The following is a 17,672-nucleotide window of genomic DNA, read 5'->3' as shown; positions in this document are numbered from 1 at the left end:
GGGCCACTCGATTCATGCGGCGCAATGGACGTTTGCTCAAGAGGCGAACAATGCTTCGTCAGCAGTTACCTGGAGCCTATGAAGACAAAATCGTGGACTTTCATCGTTTTGTGATACGGATTCGGCAGGAAAAAAACTTCTAGCTCTCGCAGATTGGGAACGTGGACCAAACGCCCCTTAGTTTTGACATGCCGAGCAGCACTACAGTGGAGCAGACAGGCGCGCTGCCTATGCACATCAAGACGACAGGTGCCGAAAAACAATGATGCACGGTCATGCAAGGCGTTACAGTGGGTGGGCGGAAGCTACCACTGTATGATTTTTAAATGCAAAACCCTGCCGAAAGGAAAGCAGCCCTCTGGAATACCCATGCGGGTGCAAGAGAAAGGATGGATGACAGCAGAGTTGGTCGATTGGATAAAGACTGTGTGGGCACGGTGACCGGGAGCACTTTTGTCCGTCGCTTCTCGTTCTCGATAGCTTCCGTAGTCACCTTAGAGTCTGTTCGCGCGAATTTGACGAAATTATGCAACAGACATAGCAGTAATATCAGGTGGCCTCACATCAATGTTACAGCCTCTGGACGTGTCTTTCAACAAGCCGTTCAAAGATAACATTAGGAGGCTGTATGCAGAATGGATGACCTGAGGCCAACACGCTTTGACGCCGGGCGGCAAGACCAAGTAGCCATCTGTGGAGCTGCATAGCAGAAGCATGGAGCATGATTGCCACAGACGTGGTCGTGAGGAGCTTTAGACGGGAATTTCCAATTCCCCGGATGAGATGAAAGATGACTTTGTGTGGGACGAGGGTGAAGCTGAGGAAGCCAATGAAGCAGTGACCAGCAATAGTGGTGGCAGTGTCGACGCAGACTCAGAGTGATGTTGATGTTGCGGGCAGCTAGCCTTGGCAAATAAAGTGTTTTTGCTGTTCGTGTTTGTCATCTCTGTGCTTTTATTACAAAAGAAAGTCCGGCTTGAAAGTAATGTTTTGGTTATAATCGCAATAGCTGGCTTGAGAACCCCAGTTCACAGCCTATTTACATTTGCTTTTAGCACTGCAAAGCATTGTTCGAAAATTTTACCAGTGTAATTATCACACCCCTAGCTTCGCATCGATTTTCTACTAAAACAAGTGAGTGTATTATGCAAGTAAATGCGGTAAAGCAGTTTTTGCCAGCCAATGGTCTGCTTCCCATAGGATTCGATCTAAAATCATACCACATATTATGAGTTGCGCGAAGTGAAATACCGGTTATAGTGTGGTCTTAAAATCTGCTCTGTGACAGCGTGGAACTGCAAGTGCGCTTCCCTGCGCAGCACTGGGCTTTCCTGCATGGCACGGCACATCGCACCACGTGTTTAGGGCGCGACACAAGCGCACCACTCGTTTTTTCATTGTCTCCACGTATTGAACTTACTGCGTAAAATTACACAACAGCTGTGCTTTTCCCTCTGTCGTTCTTTTGCTTTTCTCCTTTCCATGCATCTGGGTCGCACCACGTTTCCTCGCTATGATCCTTCTAATGCTTTTCTTCACTCGCACTCTTTTCGTAAAAAAGTAAATGGAATTGCTTGTTCAGGTCAAATTGCACAACGGCACTGCCGCATTTCTCACGTGGCGCCGAACAATCGAGGTGCCGCTTGAACAGACACTCTGCTAGTTTCTCTTGCACTTATGCGGAATGATTTGCGCAAGGCAGTATTTCTGTAAGGACAGAAGTGATCCTGCCGAAGCAAAATGGAGGTATGATGTCGTGGGCTGTCACAACAGTACATAATAATAATAATAATAATAACAATAATAATAATAATAACTTTATTTCACCACCACAAAGTACATGGTGGCAGGATGCCTACAGTAAAAGCTGCCTCTTGGGCAGCTTGACAAGGCCACAGGCACATGAAACACTAAATGAGGATTCCTCTGTCGGCCTGACCGGAAGGCTTGTTTTCCAGCCAAAAGGTCACATTCTGGGACACCCCACATTATGTGTGGGAACAAAATGAGCCAAGTGGAGTTTTAACATGCCGTATGCAGTGTGACTGCAGTCGTTAGCATGACCGCCTTTATGAAACTGAGCGTATCGCTGATAGCAAGTGCACACCCAATTCCGCAGCTGTGGGGGTAGTAATTTTGTACATACGCAGATAAAAAGTGCATATGCGGCGGTGGTTGTGGTAATTTTCGTGTTTGCGCTGTGCATGGTATGTTAAAGCTAATCTAAGCGTGCAGCATATTTAGTGAGTCTTTTTATTTTTTTATTATTTATTTATTTTTTTTATTTATTTATTTATTTTTTTTTTTTTTTTTCACTGAATAATAAGGCATTTTCAAAAGGGAAACTACCCATCCAGCACATATTTTGACCTGAAGAATAATGTTTTTGGTTATAGTGCAGTACCGCTTATAGTGTGGATTTTCGTTATCTGCATTATAAGCATCCACACTGCGTTTTCAAATCTCTGCTTGGATGCTGTTGAAATCACAAGCATGTGAAGAGGCAGAAGCCACTCGTCAGTCATGCCAAGGAGCAGAATAATTAATTCAGATGAGGTCCTTCACTACGGTGTCTCTCATAGCCTGAGTTGCTTTGGGACGTTAAACCTCACAAAACAAACCAAACCATTTCCCCCTGACACTGACTGCTTCTAAAATATTTCAACATAGGAAGGATCCCTGAGTTACTTTGAGTCATGAAGTTTTGTTTTCAATTTGCTCTATTTTAGCTACTCAAATTGAATTTTTTCGCCACTAATACCATGACAGTGAAATTCCACATGTGTATTCGTGTTTAAAAGGACACTGAATCTAAAGATGCTGATGTGATGTTTTATCTTAATGGATCAGATAGAAGAGAGCAGCCGAAGGCCTGCTCTGCTGTTTATTATTGGTTATTGTTGAGTTATACAACAGAGCTTGTTTCCAGCATGCAGCCCTCTCAGTACAACATGCGTTGTTTCTTAGATTCCACTGTAGCTTGAGAAAATTCATACATCTATGTTTCCTGCACTTTTTTAATGCATCAGGGGGTTCTTTTAACACTTTCCCGTCCGCGGGAAAAGGGGTGGTTTTTGGATGGTGTCATTAATATTTTTTTTCTTTAACAAGACTTGGTACAGGAGCGTCTGGTATCAAATTGTAGAGGAGGAATTCCTCTTCACAATGGTATTAGCGACAATCAACATTTTTATTGAATAAGTGACTAAAATAAGAACTATCAGCAAAAAAGTTGTAGTTGAAAAACACACACACACAAAAACATTACAGTTTCTTATACAAATAAAACAAATTTTTTCAAAATATACGTGCAGCAGCGTATATTTTTGAAATATGTTGCTGCACGCGGCAGAAGAAAATAACTGATTTCTTCAAATAAATCAGCTTTGAAGTTAGTGCAACATTTTCATTTTTAGTTTTGCTTGTGTGCATACGTGCCTACTGCCAAGGTACATCATTTTCATACCTAGGTTTGACTGCTGGCGTATAATCGCAGATTTTTCATATAATGCTATTTCAAAATAACGAACAATATTTTGCGGTCCCGCGGGATTCGTTATACTGAGATTTGACTGTATTGTGATGGGGGAAAATACAAAGAAGCCCATATCAGCGCACAGGTCTTAACTGAACCATCCATTACAGGGTCCCGCATAGCCCACATTGCTTCAGAACATCAAAATTTCTCAGTCCAGTCTTTTTACCAGTCTTCGCAGGCACATTTAATCTATTCTAATTCGTGCCTTCCGGAAAACATTCGCCTAGAAAATTTTTCGTCACCTGGAATTCAGCGCCCAGTAGTCATTGGCATTGCAAAATGTTAGGTATCTCTTGTAATTAATGATTGCCTATGAAGTCATAGATCAGATAGACCTCACTTGTATTTCCGAGCTGTAAACTGTACATGTCCCAAGTCATCTGAATGCTTTGTGAATGGCCTCTTGGCCGTTCGCGGTTATTCTTTCCTCCACTCGGTGGTGTAGTTGACCTCCTGCGCTGCACAGTTCATAGTTTAGAAATGCACAGACTTCACGAGCATCTAAAGGGTCGTGTCAGCAAGTCTTTGCCCTGCACTGGAGCCAATATGGGAGTGTCGGTTATGAAGATGCGCAGAGTCCACCATAGCACCAGATTGAAAAAAAGTAAAAGTGATCTTGCATGCGGAGGCAGTTTGATTTGAGCTTGGCGTTCTTGAATCTTGAATGTGTAACTGGCGGAAGCAGAGAGGCAGGATTTTCAGCAAGTCTATTCTGAAGGGCCTGCTGACTTCTACAACAGCGGCGAGCAGTCCAGAGGCTTGTGGCTACCGAAGTCATGAAAATTAGGACTGTGCAACTGACGAGGCAGATAGGCCTAATGCGCCAGTAGGTACTAGATTACAAGCTATGAAGCTATGAAAAGGTATGAATTCTTGCTTTGAAGGCAAACAGAGGTGTGACAGAAAAGGAACCACTGAGGTGATCGGGCCGTTTACTTCATCGTGGCATTACGACGGCTGCAATAAATGTTAGTTGATCCACAACATCCATTTTCATACCGAAGCTTGAAAGTCTGGTGTGCATTGCAATTGAAGGCTATGTACTTTTTCTTTCCAACTGAGAAGCTAATGTGTGTGTTATAGTTGAGGGCAAGTTAGAACTGAGTAAAAATGGTTAGACTCTACAACATTCTCGCCAGCAAACCTGTGAAGCTAACCCCCGTAGTTTCGAACTTTGCGTGTTTGTGCAAACTTTTTTTTTTATTTTTTATTTCGAACTTACAGGGTAATGAAATCGTTTTCTGATGGTTTTTGTTCATTGCAGCAACGTTCCAGTGTGGCTTCAAACGGCAGTCAGCAAGGAGCGTATTCAGATGGCGTGCGCATGGAAGAAATAGTGGAAGGCACGGTTGGTGCCCTGCACATCTTAGCGCGAGAAGCACACAACCGAGCCATCATCCGCGGCCTCAACGTCATTCCAGTGTTTGTGCAGGTGAGCCACTGTCCGTATCTGTAGTTGACAATGTGTTATAGCATAATCTTTGAAATGACATTTCCAGCTCCTGTACAGCGACATCGAGAACATTCAGCGTGTTGCCGCTGGAGTCCTGTGTGAACTGGCAGCCGACAAAGAAGGTGCCGAGATGATTGAAGCAGACGGTGCTACTGCTCCACTCACAGATCTTCTGCATTCCAGAAACGAGGGAGTTGGTGAGGAGTTGGGCTAACAATGAAATGTTTGAAATGCCCCGTTTTTCTTTTCTGCTTTTGCTCCACTCACCTTTCCACTTTCCCCTTTCCCTCCACTTCTGTGTTGCATACACTGATATTTCATCACAGCATTAACCCTTTCGCTGTCGCGAACGTACCGGTACGTCTTTCACTCTTCCCCCCCACAGTGTCACCGACGTACCGGTACATTCTCTATCGCGCATTCAAAACTTTACACCTGAGCACGAAGCTGGCGGTCTTGGACAGGCTGTGCCATCTGTAATATCTTTTACAAGTTCATATTTTCACCCCACATTGTGTTGATACGTGTATACTGAAGAGTATGGAGTGACCGTGCCCAACCCCTGCCACCTTCTTTGCTGGGGGGCGCGGTAGCACCGCACGCCTGCATGTGGTTACGGGTTAAAGGGTTGTTCTGCCATCTGCCGCAGGTTTGCAGGTTTTATTTTTATTATGTTGGTGTGTCTGCTACAACGTATCACGTTCAGGGGCTCGCACCGACACACGACTCAATCTCTTGCCGCGCCCTTGCTTGCGGCTAGCAGCAGCAAAGGAGGTTGTTTTAGCCTCTTTCCATCTTCCTCTGTCAACTTGATTTCACAATGTGCCATTTCTCTCAGTTGTGCGGGCCACCGAAAGTGCGCCCTCCGTGCGCGCGGGTTACTTTCGGATGGCTGACCATGTGGGACGTTGGACTGCGGACTGGAGCAATGGCTTTTTTGATTATAAATACGAGCCGAGCTCGGATTCGGACCCTCAACAAGTATCAAGCAGATTTTTTCTTATATTATCCTCATTTATCTAATTTATAATCAGGCTGATAATGATGATGTTAATTAACAACGCCTGCTGGACATTGAAATGTGCATATTCCCTTGAGTATGTTATTTGTATAGCTATCATAATCAAAAGTAAATCTCTATGCTTGTTCCCTGAAACCAAGCCAACACTGGGGGTGCGTCACTGCCAGAAACGCCCGACAGCGAAAGGGTTAAGGCACCACTGCCACTGATGGTGGACGTCAGCATGGTGGACAACACAGACTTTGGAAGATGGGACGAGAGCTTTGTAAATCTGTACCAGCGTGCTCAGTTTTCTTTGGAAATCTCGAGCATTAGCCAGTCTCAGTACGCAGCAGGAGGGTTAGCGCTCAAAATCGCATTGCTGAAAATGTTCAGAGAGAGAGAGCCGAGAAAAGTATCTAGCAAGTGCATGGACTGCGAGCTTCGTGTGCACGGGCTGTACCTTTCAGCATTCTGTAAGTACTAAGAATAAAGGGAAGCCCTTGGGGACAAAGGAACTTCACCTGCTGAGAAACTTGTTTTATGGTATGCTTATTTAAGTATGTGGTTAACGAACACTAATTTTTTTGCAAAGCAGCTTTCAGGCAGCTCTGGTGATGAAGACTCATTTTTTGTTGCAGCCACATATGCGGCCGCAGTCCTCTTCCGCATGTCAGAAGACAAGCCACAGGACTACAAGAAGCGGCTCTCGATGGAGCTGACCAATTCGCTGTTCCGCGAGGATGCCGGACCGTGGGCAGGCACTGTAAGTGCCTGCAACTGCATTTGATGCCTCTTGTGATGGCTGTGGTGCTTGCCTCTGAAGCTGGCTATGGGAAACCTGTTGATGTAGTTGCACAATCATGGCTTAGAAGGAACAGCAGGCAGCATCTCTGTGAAAATTTTTAGTAGATTGGATTCTGTGCACAGTAGACATGCGTTCATTCGAAACCGGATAGCATTCATTTTTGGTTCGTTTAAGAAAATTTCAAAATTTTGTTTTGCTGTGCGTATTTTCAGTGCATTTTAAAAACAAGTCTGTAATTTGTATCATGGTATTTTTTTTTTACTTTTTACTTGGCTTCATAAAACCTTTCTTCTCCATGAGGAGTGGGCAGGTGGTCGTTGCCGGCACAAGTAAAGAATGTAGGAGCGTGCGAATACTCAAATAACCGAATGTGAATCAAATAAGTTCTCGACTTATTTGATTTGTCAATCGAATACCTAGTATTCGGATGACCGAATATTCAATATATTTTGTGGCAGGCTCGGCGTCTGTGCAGGGAAGATGAGGTACAATCAAATCTTGCTAATACAACCCTCGTTGATTTGGGAATTTGGTTAATTCGAACAAGGAACATGTTCCCGACCAATGCCCATGTAAATCTTTCACGTTGTACACTCGTTCATTCAGACAGGGGGTCACATTGAGGCACGACCTGTGGAGCCAGCGATCGTCCAGATAGGCCTCGCTGAACATGGATTTTTTGGAACAGTGATGCCTGCGCTTTTCAGTCGTGTGCTCCGTAGCAGGCACAATGATGTTCGCAAATCCCCCATAGCTGAAATATAGTCCAGCAGCAGTTTGTTTCACTTCTGTCGTGAATTCATACCATTCTGTAGATGTCGTCAGGTGCGTGCATCGGCCAATCGCGCCATTTCGAACGCTGTTTTGCACATCACTGGTATTTTAATTTTATTTTCAGATGGTGTCATGCTGCTCAAACAGCTGTGCAAAAGGGTTGCGGAGATACAAACTATTCTGGTTGACATTCCCGACAGGGTGCGCAAAGCAAAGCACTTGATGTGCGAAATATTATCGTTGTTGCTTAGTTTCCATATGTTTGAGTATTCATTAGACAAAATTACTATGATGCAAAGAGTTCTCGGCAGCTTTTTAGTGGCATTCGATAATTTGAACATTTTTTCTATGCCCTTGAAAGCAGAATGAAGGTCCATTGGAGGCACTGTTTATGTTTCGCTCTGCTGAACAAAGTTCAATATTCAAACTATTCGATATTCGGGATTTTTTCTCGATTCGAATTTGATTTGAGAGGTACTATTCGGTACTAGCACACCATTAGAAGAAAGCGAACTACGAAGGCTAACGCGGTAACCGCATGAGGTGACAACCTCAAGCGACCCGTCGCGCGGTGCTGCCGCCAACGCCTGTCATTCCGCTGGTGCACACCTCACGGAGCGACAGGACTCTGTGACAGAGAGGCGCGTTTTCAGCGTTGCTTTGTTATTGCCGCCTCGTCATTTGGTCAAGGGGAGTACAGTTAGCTATATCCCGTTTCTAACGCTAAACAACATTAAGTACAGTACAACACTGATGAAATTTCTTGTAACGCATCGCATTTAAAAAGAAATGTCTCAGCGAAGCGGTGCGCTACCACACTGTGACACAGACTTTGCATTGCGAGCAGTGACTTTCTCCTGCTCCTTTTGAGAATTAGCATTATCTAGCCACACTAGCCTTTTTTTTTCCTTTACTGCCACACCAAGCTTTTACTGAATGGTCTCGATGTGCTCAAGTATGCACGGATCAGAAGTGAACATCTGCAGGTTCTACGCTCAAACCAGACTAGGAAAACAAACTTCGCTTGCCATGACAGAGGTTGGGTACCCCAAAGCCTTCTGCAATTGGCTGCCTCGTGAGCTGGTTCCGGGCAACACACAAAATTTTCTAAAACCGGGAACCTGAGCGACAGCAACGAGCAACAATGCTGTAGCGACCCTCAGCCCACAGTGCTACAGCGTCGCGTGGTGTGTCGCCACGAATTGTCGCCTCATGCGGTTAGCACTTAATTGGGATTCGGAATGTTCCAGCAGCGGCCGAGCTGTTTCCCTATTGCGCCTCGGTCACCGGGGGGGGGGGGGGGGGGGGGGGGGGAGCAGGGTATTGCGCCTGTTGACATGTCAACTCTCCCCCCCTTCAAGCCCCCTTTGCGGTTCTCACCTAACCATGGCCCTGTTTGGGGCCTGGTATTGGCAGTGGTGCTTTCATAAGTCTACATTGAAGCTACATCATGCAGCGTCAAAGGCAGTTTGCAAAGTAGCGCATGTCTTTATTAGTGGCCTTCAGGGAAGCGTTGGTCAGGGACTTTGAATTACCATATTTACTCGCGTATAACCCGTCCCTGCATATAACCCGCACCCCTAACTTTGAACTCAATTAAAGGGAAGTCCTCGTGTATAAACTGCACATTTATATAAAAAAAGAGCACTAGAAAGATACAAACGCACACTTGGTGATCATTTCGTTTTCAGAACGTTTATTCAAACGACCGCCACAACATCGCTGGTTATCCTATCCGCAATTGTTGCCATTCTCACTGCCACCAACGACCGCCACAACATCGCTGGTTATCCTATCCGCAATTGTTGCCATTCTCACTGCCACCATCCGAGGCTTCATCGTCACTCTCAGACTTAGTTCCTCGGAACCGTCCAAGCTGGCTGCACCTAGTCGGCCGGTTTTGCTTTCTATGTGTCCACAATCCACTGCAGAGCAGTGGAATATTGGGCCTTCGCACGTGTCCCGTCGGTGTGAGGACGTAAAGGCCATCGGCCATCCACTGGGCACATAGCCGCTTCACGTGTGCCTTGAGCGGCTTGTTCAGGCACACGTCGTGTAGCTGTAGCATGGACGTCATGCTGCCAGGTATAGCAACCAGGTCGGTGCCGGTCTCAGCGAGGCGAGCCTTCACCGCATCAGTGCAGTGGCCTCTGAAGGAATCCAGCGCGAGCTTCAACCGGCGTGCCAGCAAGGCACCGTTCCCAGATTAGCAAGGCACCGGCGTGCCAGCAAGGTCTTCGTTCCCAGATTACTTGGATCCAGTCACCGACTAGGCTACTGTTCATCCAGAAATGTTCTTCCACATGCACGATTCCTGGGGGCAGTGGTGTGCTAGGTAGCATCTTGCACTTGAGTATTACGTACAGGCGCAGTTTCGTCCCGTCAGCCAAAGCACATAACATCACTGTGCAATGAAGCTTGGCATTTCCGCCAGTCTCCGTGCTGACTGATTTGGAGCCCATTTTTTCCATAGTCGTGTCCATCGGCATCTCAATATACACTCAATATACAGCAAATAGCTGTAAATCCGATGACATATCATTGAAAGCTCAATTGTTTCTCGTAAGCTTCAGAAGAATGGACTGTGAATCCATCTGCTGTTTAGGTCTTGATTTTTTGCTTGTATCTGGCAGTGGAAATGGAAAGAAATTTTGGGTTGGAATAATAATTATTATTTAATCCTTATCAGCTAGTGAGAATTGCTGAAAAATATATTGCATGATATTGGAGTGGTCCAGAGGGTTATACTTTGGTGATAGGATGCCCTTCATAAAGGTTCCTTCTGTGCCAGAAATAAACATAAGCATGCGTGTGTTAGGAATAGTCAGTGGAAGAAAGCTGTGATTTTTTTTTTTTTTTTGTTTGCCATTTCACTGCAAGCTTAGCATCCTGATAGTCTGTTTTTATAACTAGTAGCATTAACGCTGCCTGCTAACTTCTGAAATGGGATGCTGTGTGTGCACTTGTGTGAGCGATACAAAGTAAAATGTGAGTTGGCAATGCAGTCGGGAACAAAACGCAGACTTGCTGTAGCTAACAGCAGTGCATATGGAGTTAAGTGGACATATGACAGGCTGAAAGCTTCATGACAGTTCACAGCATGCATTTTTGTCTGGCTGACGACACTTCTCCAGTGTTGCACACAATAGTGAATGCAGTAGGCAATGTCTTTGGCAATGGCCAGTTTTTCTGAATGGTCCCTGCTCAACACCTGAACGTTTTGCACTGTACCATGGGCGTCACATAGTACTGCTGAAATTGGTGGAAAAATATAGTACTTTGTAAACTAGTTCAGAAAATGCTGGCAAATAAAACAGACCTAAGGTGAACTCGAGCCAGGGTGTAGAAAGGGTCTCATACGCAGCACCAGCCTAGCTATTGATGAGGAACAGTGAATGTTCAGAGCTGTCTTCTAGTGAGAGTGCACTAAGTACATGTTGAAGAATGGTTGCTCCTGGTTGAATGCATTCAATGTTGCAGTGCATATACGAACGACTGAACACTGGGCATCTTGCTTCACTGTGTCAGAGTAGGCAACAAAGCACCTCTCCTAATGCTATCCTAAGGTTTTCTTATGGCTCTGCTTTGGGGTGTGCACAGCCATCTTGAATAGCAGATTGTTTCCAAGTTTCTCCATCGGCAAACTGTCTCCATGATTATGCTTGCACCATCAGCTGCATGCTAGGACATTGTCAGGTTGTGCCATTCTGGAAATGCTGTTGTGTACCCAAAATAAATTAAAATATATAGACAAAAGCAATATCGCTTTACTGATGAAAATTAGTTTGCAGTGTGATAAGAAAAGTTCACTTTGGAGCAACATGTCAAAGGGCTGGCTATGCCATCTTGTTTTGTAGGATAACTACACGCCTTTTCTCGTGTGCTTTGTGATGGCTGCAGGATTTTGCCTGTATTGCTGTTCATTGTGGAATGTGTGGCAAGAAGTGTGACTTGTTTCTTGCAGGGACCAGACATGGATATGAACCTTGATGCCTATCACGAACAAATGTACTCAGGCAGCCAAGGCCCACCTAGTGGACGCCATAATCCCTACTCTCAGCAGGGTGAGGCCTTTGTGCTCAGCAACAACCTTTGAGGCCATGTGAGGGCCCAAGGTGACAATACGAGCTTGGTGGCTAGGCGCCCACAATTTCCTACGGACCTGATGTGTTTTTTTTTGCACTGGTTTTTATGTGAGAACTGAGCTTGGGTTTTCCTCAGGTGTAAAGAAATATCTGAAGAATTGTTCCCCTTTTGTTAATGGCTGTGGTTCTGCAAAATGTTCTTGGCCTTTTTTGTCCTTGGAAGCTTTATAAATTGGCTTTACTAAGAGTGTTTCTTCCAAGAGACTGACAACATTGGCACATCTTTTAGTAATTCTATGAATGCCGTGTGTTTGTGAGTGTGATGTTAAATTATTTGTGTGAAAGTATGGAAGAGATTCTCCTTGTTACTTTAGCATTTATTTCACAATTTACCGAGCTTGGTTTTGAGACCACAGAGTTCAGGCTGGGCTCTGCAAGGAGAAACACTTTTGAATGTGATGTGAGTCTTCAACATGATCGCAAACCCAGCCTTGAACAAACTTTGCGCGAAAACGCGGTCAAACTTGTGGCGTGCGTAATTCGGTGCACGATGTTTCGAATGCGATACCGCATGCGTCTATGCTCCTAGCTCAGCATTTATCATCAACTTCTTTTCAACTAACCAAAGTTAACCACAGCTGTTTTTGGTCGTAACATCTGCGACATGGGTCTCAAGGCCAACGAAATCTTGCACACAGCCTGTGCGCATAATGCAAAACCTTTTGTTGGAGCTGAACAGGAGTTTTGTGAAAGCATCTGACACTGACCATTTCAAAAATATTCTTTTCTCTGAGCTGTCCTTAATCTGGAGGGAACATGCAGTGGTACGAACTTCCCTTCTTTAAGCACTTTAGTGTATTCTGCATGCCTTGTGTGCACACGTGCTATGCATGGGACTCTTGCATGTGTGTGCATGCAGGTTTTCAGGGTTCTTACTGGCATGTTCCTATGCATGAATTACAAACCCCACAGATGGGAGCTGTTTAGATTACCTTTTAGAATTGAATAGCATTTGCTTGTGCAAGGCCTGACTTGGCTTGCTGAAGGCTACAGAACTCTAGCTTTGAAGGGTGCCAGCTGATGCATACCAAGGAGCCATTTGCATACTGCTGTCCAAACACTCACGTGTATTAAATGATCGTTGGCAAGTGATCATGCTTTTGCTTTGCACAGGTAGTGTGCTTAGTGTTCTAGCATGGAATATTGAGGCTTTGTAAGCCCTGCAAGGTGCAGTATGGTAGTCCCTGGTGGACTTGTTGCTAAGTGGCAACAAGTTCCTCGTGCATTCATTTTTCTTCCCAATTTGCTCGATCAGATGAGCAGCATTTCCTAGGACATCAAATACCTCTAGGCTTGGTTGCCAGAGTTTACTGCGGAGTTAGCACTGATAAGTCATGACAGGAGGGTGGGCACCAGTACCTATCATCAACGTGAAGGTTATGGATACTTGGATTTTAGTTTATCATGGGGCTTAAAAAATAAGGCTCCTGAATGCAACCCTGTATCCCACCAGCCGCCATATTGTTGCAAGCTTCGAAACCGTAAGTGCAAACTGAGGGCTGCCCACAGCCCAAAAGACTGTACCAAGGTAGTCGTGGAGGGGTACAGTGCAGTCCACTTATAACGATACCAGATATAACGATATATCGCTTATAGCGATCAGATTCTTGTGATTTATCATTTTTTCCATTGTGCCTATGTAAAAATTAACCAGATATAACGCTCGATTATCGGCGATACATCGGATACAACGATAGATATATCGCCGCCCGGTAGGTGTTTACCATGAAAATTTGACTGAATATTCAATAAAAGATAAAATATTTAGAAGACAATGACGTGAGGACTTGACATATGCGGCAAATGGTAATATGCAACGAAAACGAAATAAAATGAGCACTATCATCGCAATCGCAGTCGTGCAAAGGGTGCTGCTGCGGCCTTATCGTCATTGCCATCACCGATTCCGCGTCCATGGAAGATTGCGACGATCACATAGACGGACGGCGCGATAGCTCACGAGATGAAACCGCAGATTCATCGGGATATTTGCCAGGGTTTCAAGGTTGGAAGCCTCGTGTAAAAATACGGACATTTGCACTGATTTTAACGATCAGGGCTGGAGATGTCCTTCAGTTCATCCAGTCGCTAATCGGTTTTGTGCAAGCAAAAAGGACTGCCGCCAACGTATACGCTTACTGTCAAGCTTCAGCTGCTGCTCAAGCGAGCGCGAATTTCAGACTTCTTTAAGTATGCTTAAGTTATCCCATGGCTACTGATGTATACTGTAATAGTATTTAGTGCTCTTTATGATGATTAGCATTGTTCAACCTGATTACTCATCGCTAGTAAGTAGGCAAGCCGACAGCATGGGAAAATATGTGGGAGTGCCTTTTTTTTTTTCTCTCTCTTTTTTCTTTCTTTCTTTCTTTTTTTTTTCGCCGGTCCAGTTATAACAATAATTGGTTATAATGATCGGATTTTCAGGTTTTCTCAATATCGTTATAAGTGGACTGCACTATAGCATGCCTAGCTTCTTCAATTTGTGTGCTGCCGAGGGCATTGATAAAAGTTCCCTCCACTATGCCCTGCGCAAGGGTTATTATCCGATTTTTTGAAAAATAGGATAGTCTCCCTCAGGTGGTCCTAGCATGCCGTGGTTTCCTGCGTAAGCGTAGTTCGTGTCACATGAATAATGTCTATAGTCTATAGCTTAGCCATCAGGGCTGAGGTTCTAGGTTTCATTGGTAGTCCAGGAGAGGAGCACCCAGCATTTTGTGCGACTTTCTATTTTGCAATTCAGGAATAGCTGGATGTTTCAATTTAGGCGTCTTATTGTTTGTTTTCAACTACAAACCTCGGACAGGTGTAACACATTGTACTTTACTGTTCACCTGTTGGGTTAGGAAAGTTTCATGAAGTGCTTATGTACAGGTTTGAGCTGTTGTAATTCAAGGGATGGACCTTGAGAAGGGAAGAAAGGTTTTGATGTTCAGATGGGATACCACGGTGCTACGTGATCTCTTATACTATACCTATACCAAGTTGCTTCATGCATTTGGTCACAAATTACCTGTTGTCAAATTCTTTGTTTGATGCCTGCAGTTCAGACAGTGCTTATTCATGCTTAAATGTACAGGTATAGTCATAAGTAAATGGAGCATGCTGTTTCGTTCTATACTCCGTTTCATACATCAGGTGCAACGCAGCGAAAGCTATGCAAATAGTTCGCAAGAAAGAAAAAAAAAGGCGTATCACTACGTGTTAGTTCCGTGGCCGAGTGGTTACTGTGGAAACGGGCTCTATTCCGAACATACACATTTGCAATAACTTGCATCACATGCCTGGACATCTTCGCAGTGCGGATCTTATAGAAAAAAAACGCTCCGAAGAGGCAGTCGAGGTCACTGCGTTGCGCAGCACGGAGGGCACCACTGGCAGGGTTGCGGGGAAGTGAAAAAGCGACACAAACGAAAACGACAAACAAAACATACAAATTTACTGAATTCGATCTTTTCTCCCTAAAAAAGGTGCTTTTTATGGAGTTTATGGCAAATGTAAGATGTATTAAGCTTGCAGACAAAGCAACTATTATTTCTTCTCGTCAAGAGCAGGCACTCTTTTTCATTGCGGATGTGGGCAGCGCAAACAAGAGCTCTAGATTTGGCAGTGTTGCACTTGATGTATGAAACGGAGTACAGTTGCATTCACGCCATCCCTGTTGGATATAAAGAAGTATTATTTCTTTGAGAAACTGCACTAAGGTCTGCTACCGGGCTCTCATCTCACAGCTGTCAGCTGCAATTCAGCAGTGCATGATAAATTTTAGAAGGCAATAAAGTACTCAGTTTTTCCGCAGTAGATCAATGGTTACGGTGCTCAACTGTTTTGCCCAAGGATCCCGACCGCGGCGGCCGCGATTCGATGGAGGTGGAAAGCAACATGCCCATATGCTGTGCGACGTCAGTGCATGTTAAAGAACATAACCTTCCTCTACGGTGCCTCTTATAGCCTGAGTTGCTTTGGGACGTTAAACCCCATAAACCAAACCAATATGCAGATGCCCTTAGTGTACTGCACTTTTTAATGAGAAAGCATGCCCGTATGGATTTTGCACGCTTTGGTTTTCACTGAATTTCTGCTATGATGCTGACTGCAGTCTACTTGGGGCAGTGTTGAGGGCATGCAGTCACTTGCCTGCAGGATTGTCTGGAAGAGTCCTCAAAGTGTGCAACTGTTGTCCTGTACAGTGATCTGCTGAGTGAATAATAACGCTTTTATTTCTGCACATGCAGGTTATGATCAGCAAGTCCCCATAGACTCTATGCAAGGACTAGACTTGGGGCCATCACAAGGTGGACACAATTACACCCCGATGGACACAGGCATGGACCTTGATGCCCCTGGTGACCTTAATTTTGACCCTCTTGACCCTTCCCTTCCTGCACCAGCACAGCAGGACAGCAGCGGCCAATTGGCTGCCTGGTACGACACTGATCTTTAGAGTGCCAGAGCTGCTGGCTGCAGGCTTTGGTTCAGCAATCACTCTCCCCAACCTTGTTACTTTTTTAACCTTCAATTTCATGGGCAGTTAGTTGACCAGTGTTCTTCTTTTGAACCATGCGTTTGGGGCAAACATGGATATTGATCCTCTAAAAGTGGTGCACATTGAGGACAATTTTTGCGGAGAATCTTTGCTCCTAACGCTTTGGTTCAAGAGGCACTTCGCAGAATGAAAGAAATAGGCACACACTGGCTGTGGCAAACAAGGGACACTGTCTTTAATGATTCAAGGTCCCCAATCAATGTACCGAATCGCGTGCGGGGTCATGGCGGTGGTTGGTGGCAGCTTTGTCGTCTGCCTCTTCCTACAATTATTCATGTTTTTAAGCAATGCCATTCAGCCTTGTAATCTTTGTTTTGGCTTTGTTTAGTGCAGTCTGTAGTGTGCCATTCTTTCCATGCTTCTGCTGTTTCACTGGGCAGTGTAGCTTTAGTTTTGCATGTATCATCGTTTTTAAGTACCCTGTTTGGCAGTTGTACTTTTCATATTAGATGTCCAGTAAGCTTCAAAATGGCATACACATTGACATTTGTTACTGTCCTGATGAAGGCAGCTATGGTACTCCTTTTGTGTTCCTCTCGCCACTTGTGATGTGGCTGTTCTGTTGCAATATCAAAATTTCGCCACTGGTTGTTTGTATTCCGGACATTTATATTGACCAAGTGATACATTTTTACTCTACCTACTGCATACTTGTATTTACTATCTAGCGTGTAACAGTAAACTATCCACATGAGAATAGAACAAGTTTTCTTTTGTATTAGGTGGCATAAGGCAATGTGGGAATATTCGACATGTCATTTTCTGTATACGTGTCTGTGCATTGTACTCAAATAAAGTAGGCAGCATGAACGTGTGTCTGTTTTTCTTGTACTGTTGAAAGAGCTCATTATTATGGTAATATGTCAAAAAGTCCAATGTGCTTGTATTTCCCAAATGTTCACTTAATACATTTTCTTCACTATCCGGTCGTTCTGCAATGTGCAGTCAAACCCTGCTACAATTAAATTATTCTTTTTTTCTGTGAGCCTCCAGCCTCTGCAAAATGAGGACCTCTGTATGAAACAAGTGTTGGGACAATACAGCATGCCACCGGAGTTATTAGAGAGTTTTAGCATAGCATTAGCATGGTAGCGGAATTAAGTGAAACTATATATCAATGTGCCACAAGCAACTTGTCCCCAACACCGATACTCTCGGTGTACTTTGCGTAGAAGCAAAATGCCCTTTTACACTAGTAGGTACTGCTGGTGATTTTAAAAAATATATCAGATTTTCTTAGAGCCAATAAATGCTGCAACATTCATTCCCGCAATCAGAAAGTGCAAGCAACACCTTGGCAACTAGAATAAGTGCATTTTCCTTCAGATGACTTGAAATCCTGGAAGTATTTCCTTAATTTCATCTAGATTGCCGTATTGTTGGTCTAAAATGCTGTTGCAAAGCTCTC

The 17,672-nt window shown here is 44.4% G+C and overlaps 1 protein-coding gene across 2 annotated transcripts in view; it reads left to right on the top strand.

Moving 5' to 3' along the window:
• The window catches only part of arm (armadillo), a 39,317-nt gene extending 22,243 nt beyond the window's left edge, over positions 1-17,074 (top strand). For both annotated transcript variants that reach the window (XM_084590813.1, XM_084590814.1), the window contains exons 11-15: positions 4,803-4,970; positions 5,038-5,188; positions 6,633-6,757; positions 11,538-11,637; positions 15,954-17,074. In XM_084590813.1, coding sequence (XP_084446939.1) covers positions 4,803-4,970; positions 5,038-5,188; positions 6,633-6,757; positions 11,538-11,637; positions 15,954-16,162 — 753 coding nt within the window. In that variant the 3' untranslated portion in view covers positions 16,163-17,074. The remainder of the gene's footprint in view (positions 1-4,802; positions 4,971-5,037; positions 5,189-6,632; positions 6,758-11,537; positions 11,638-15,953) is intronic.
• The last annotated feature ends 598 nt before the right edge of the window (positions 17,075-17,672 follow it).

Source organism: Amblyomma maculatum, chromosome 1 (assembly GCF_055883805.1).
Source record: "Amblyomma maculatum isolate TAMU_Amacu chromosome 1, ASM5588380v1, whole genome shotgun sequence".
Lineage (NCBI taxonomy): Eukaryota > Metazoa > Arthropoda > Arachnida > Ixodida > Ixodidae > Amblyomma > Amblyomma maculatum.
Note: the sequence above shows the minus strand (reverse complement) of the source record. Positions and strands in the feature narration are given on the sequence as shown.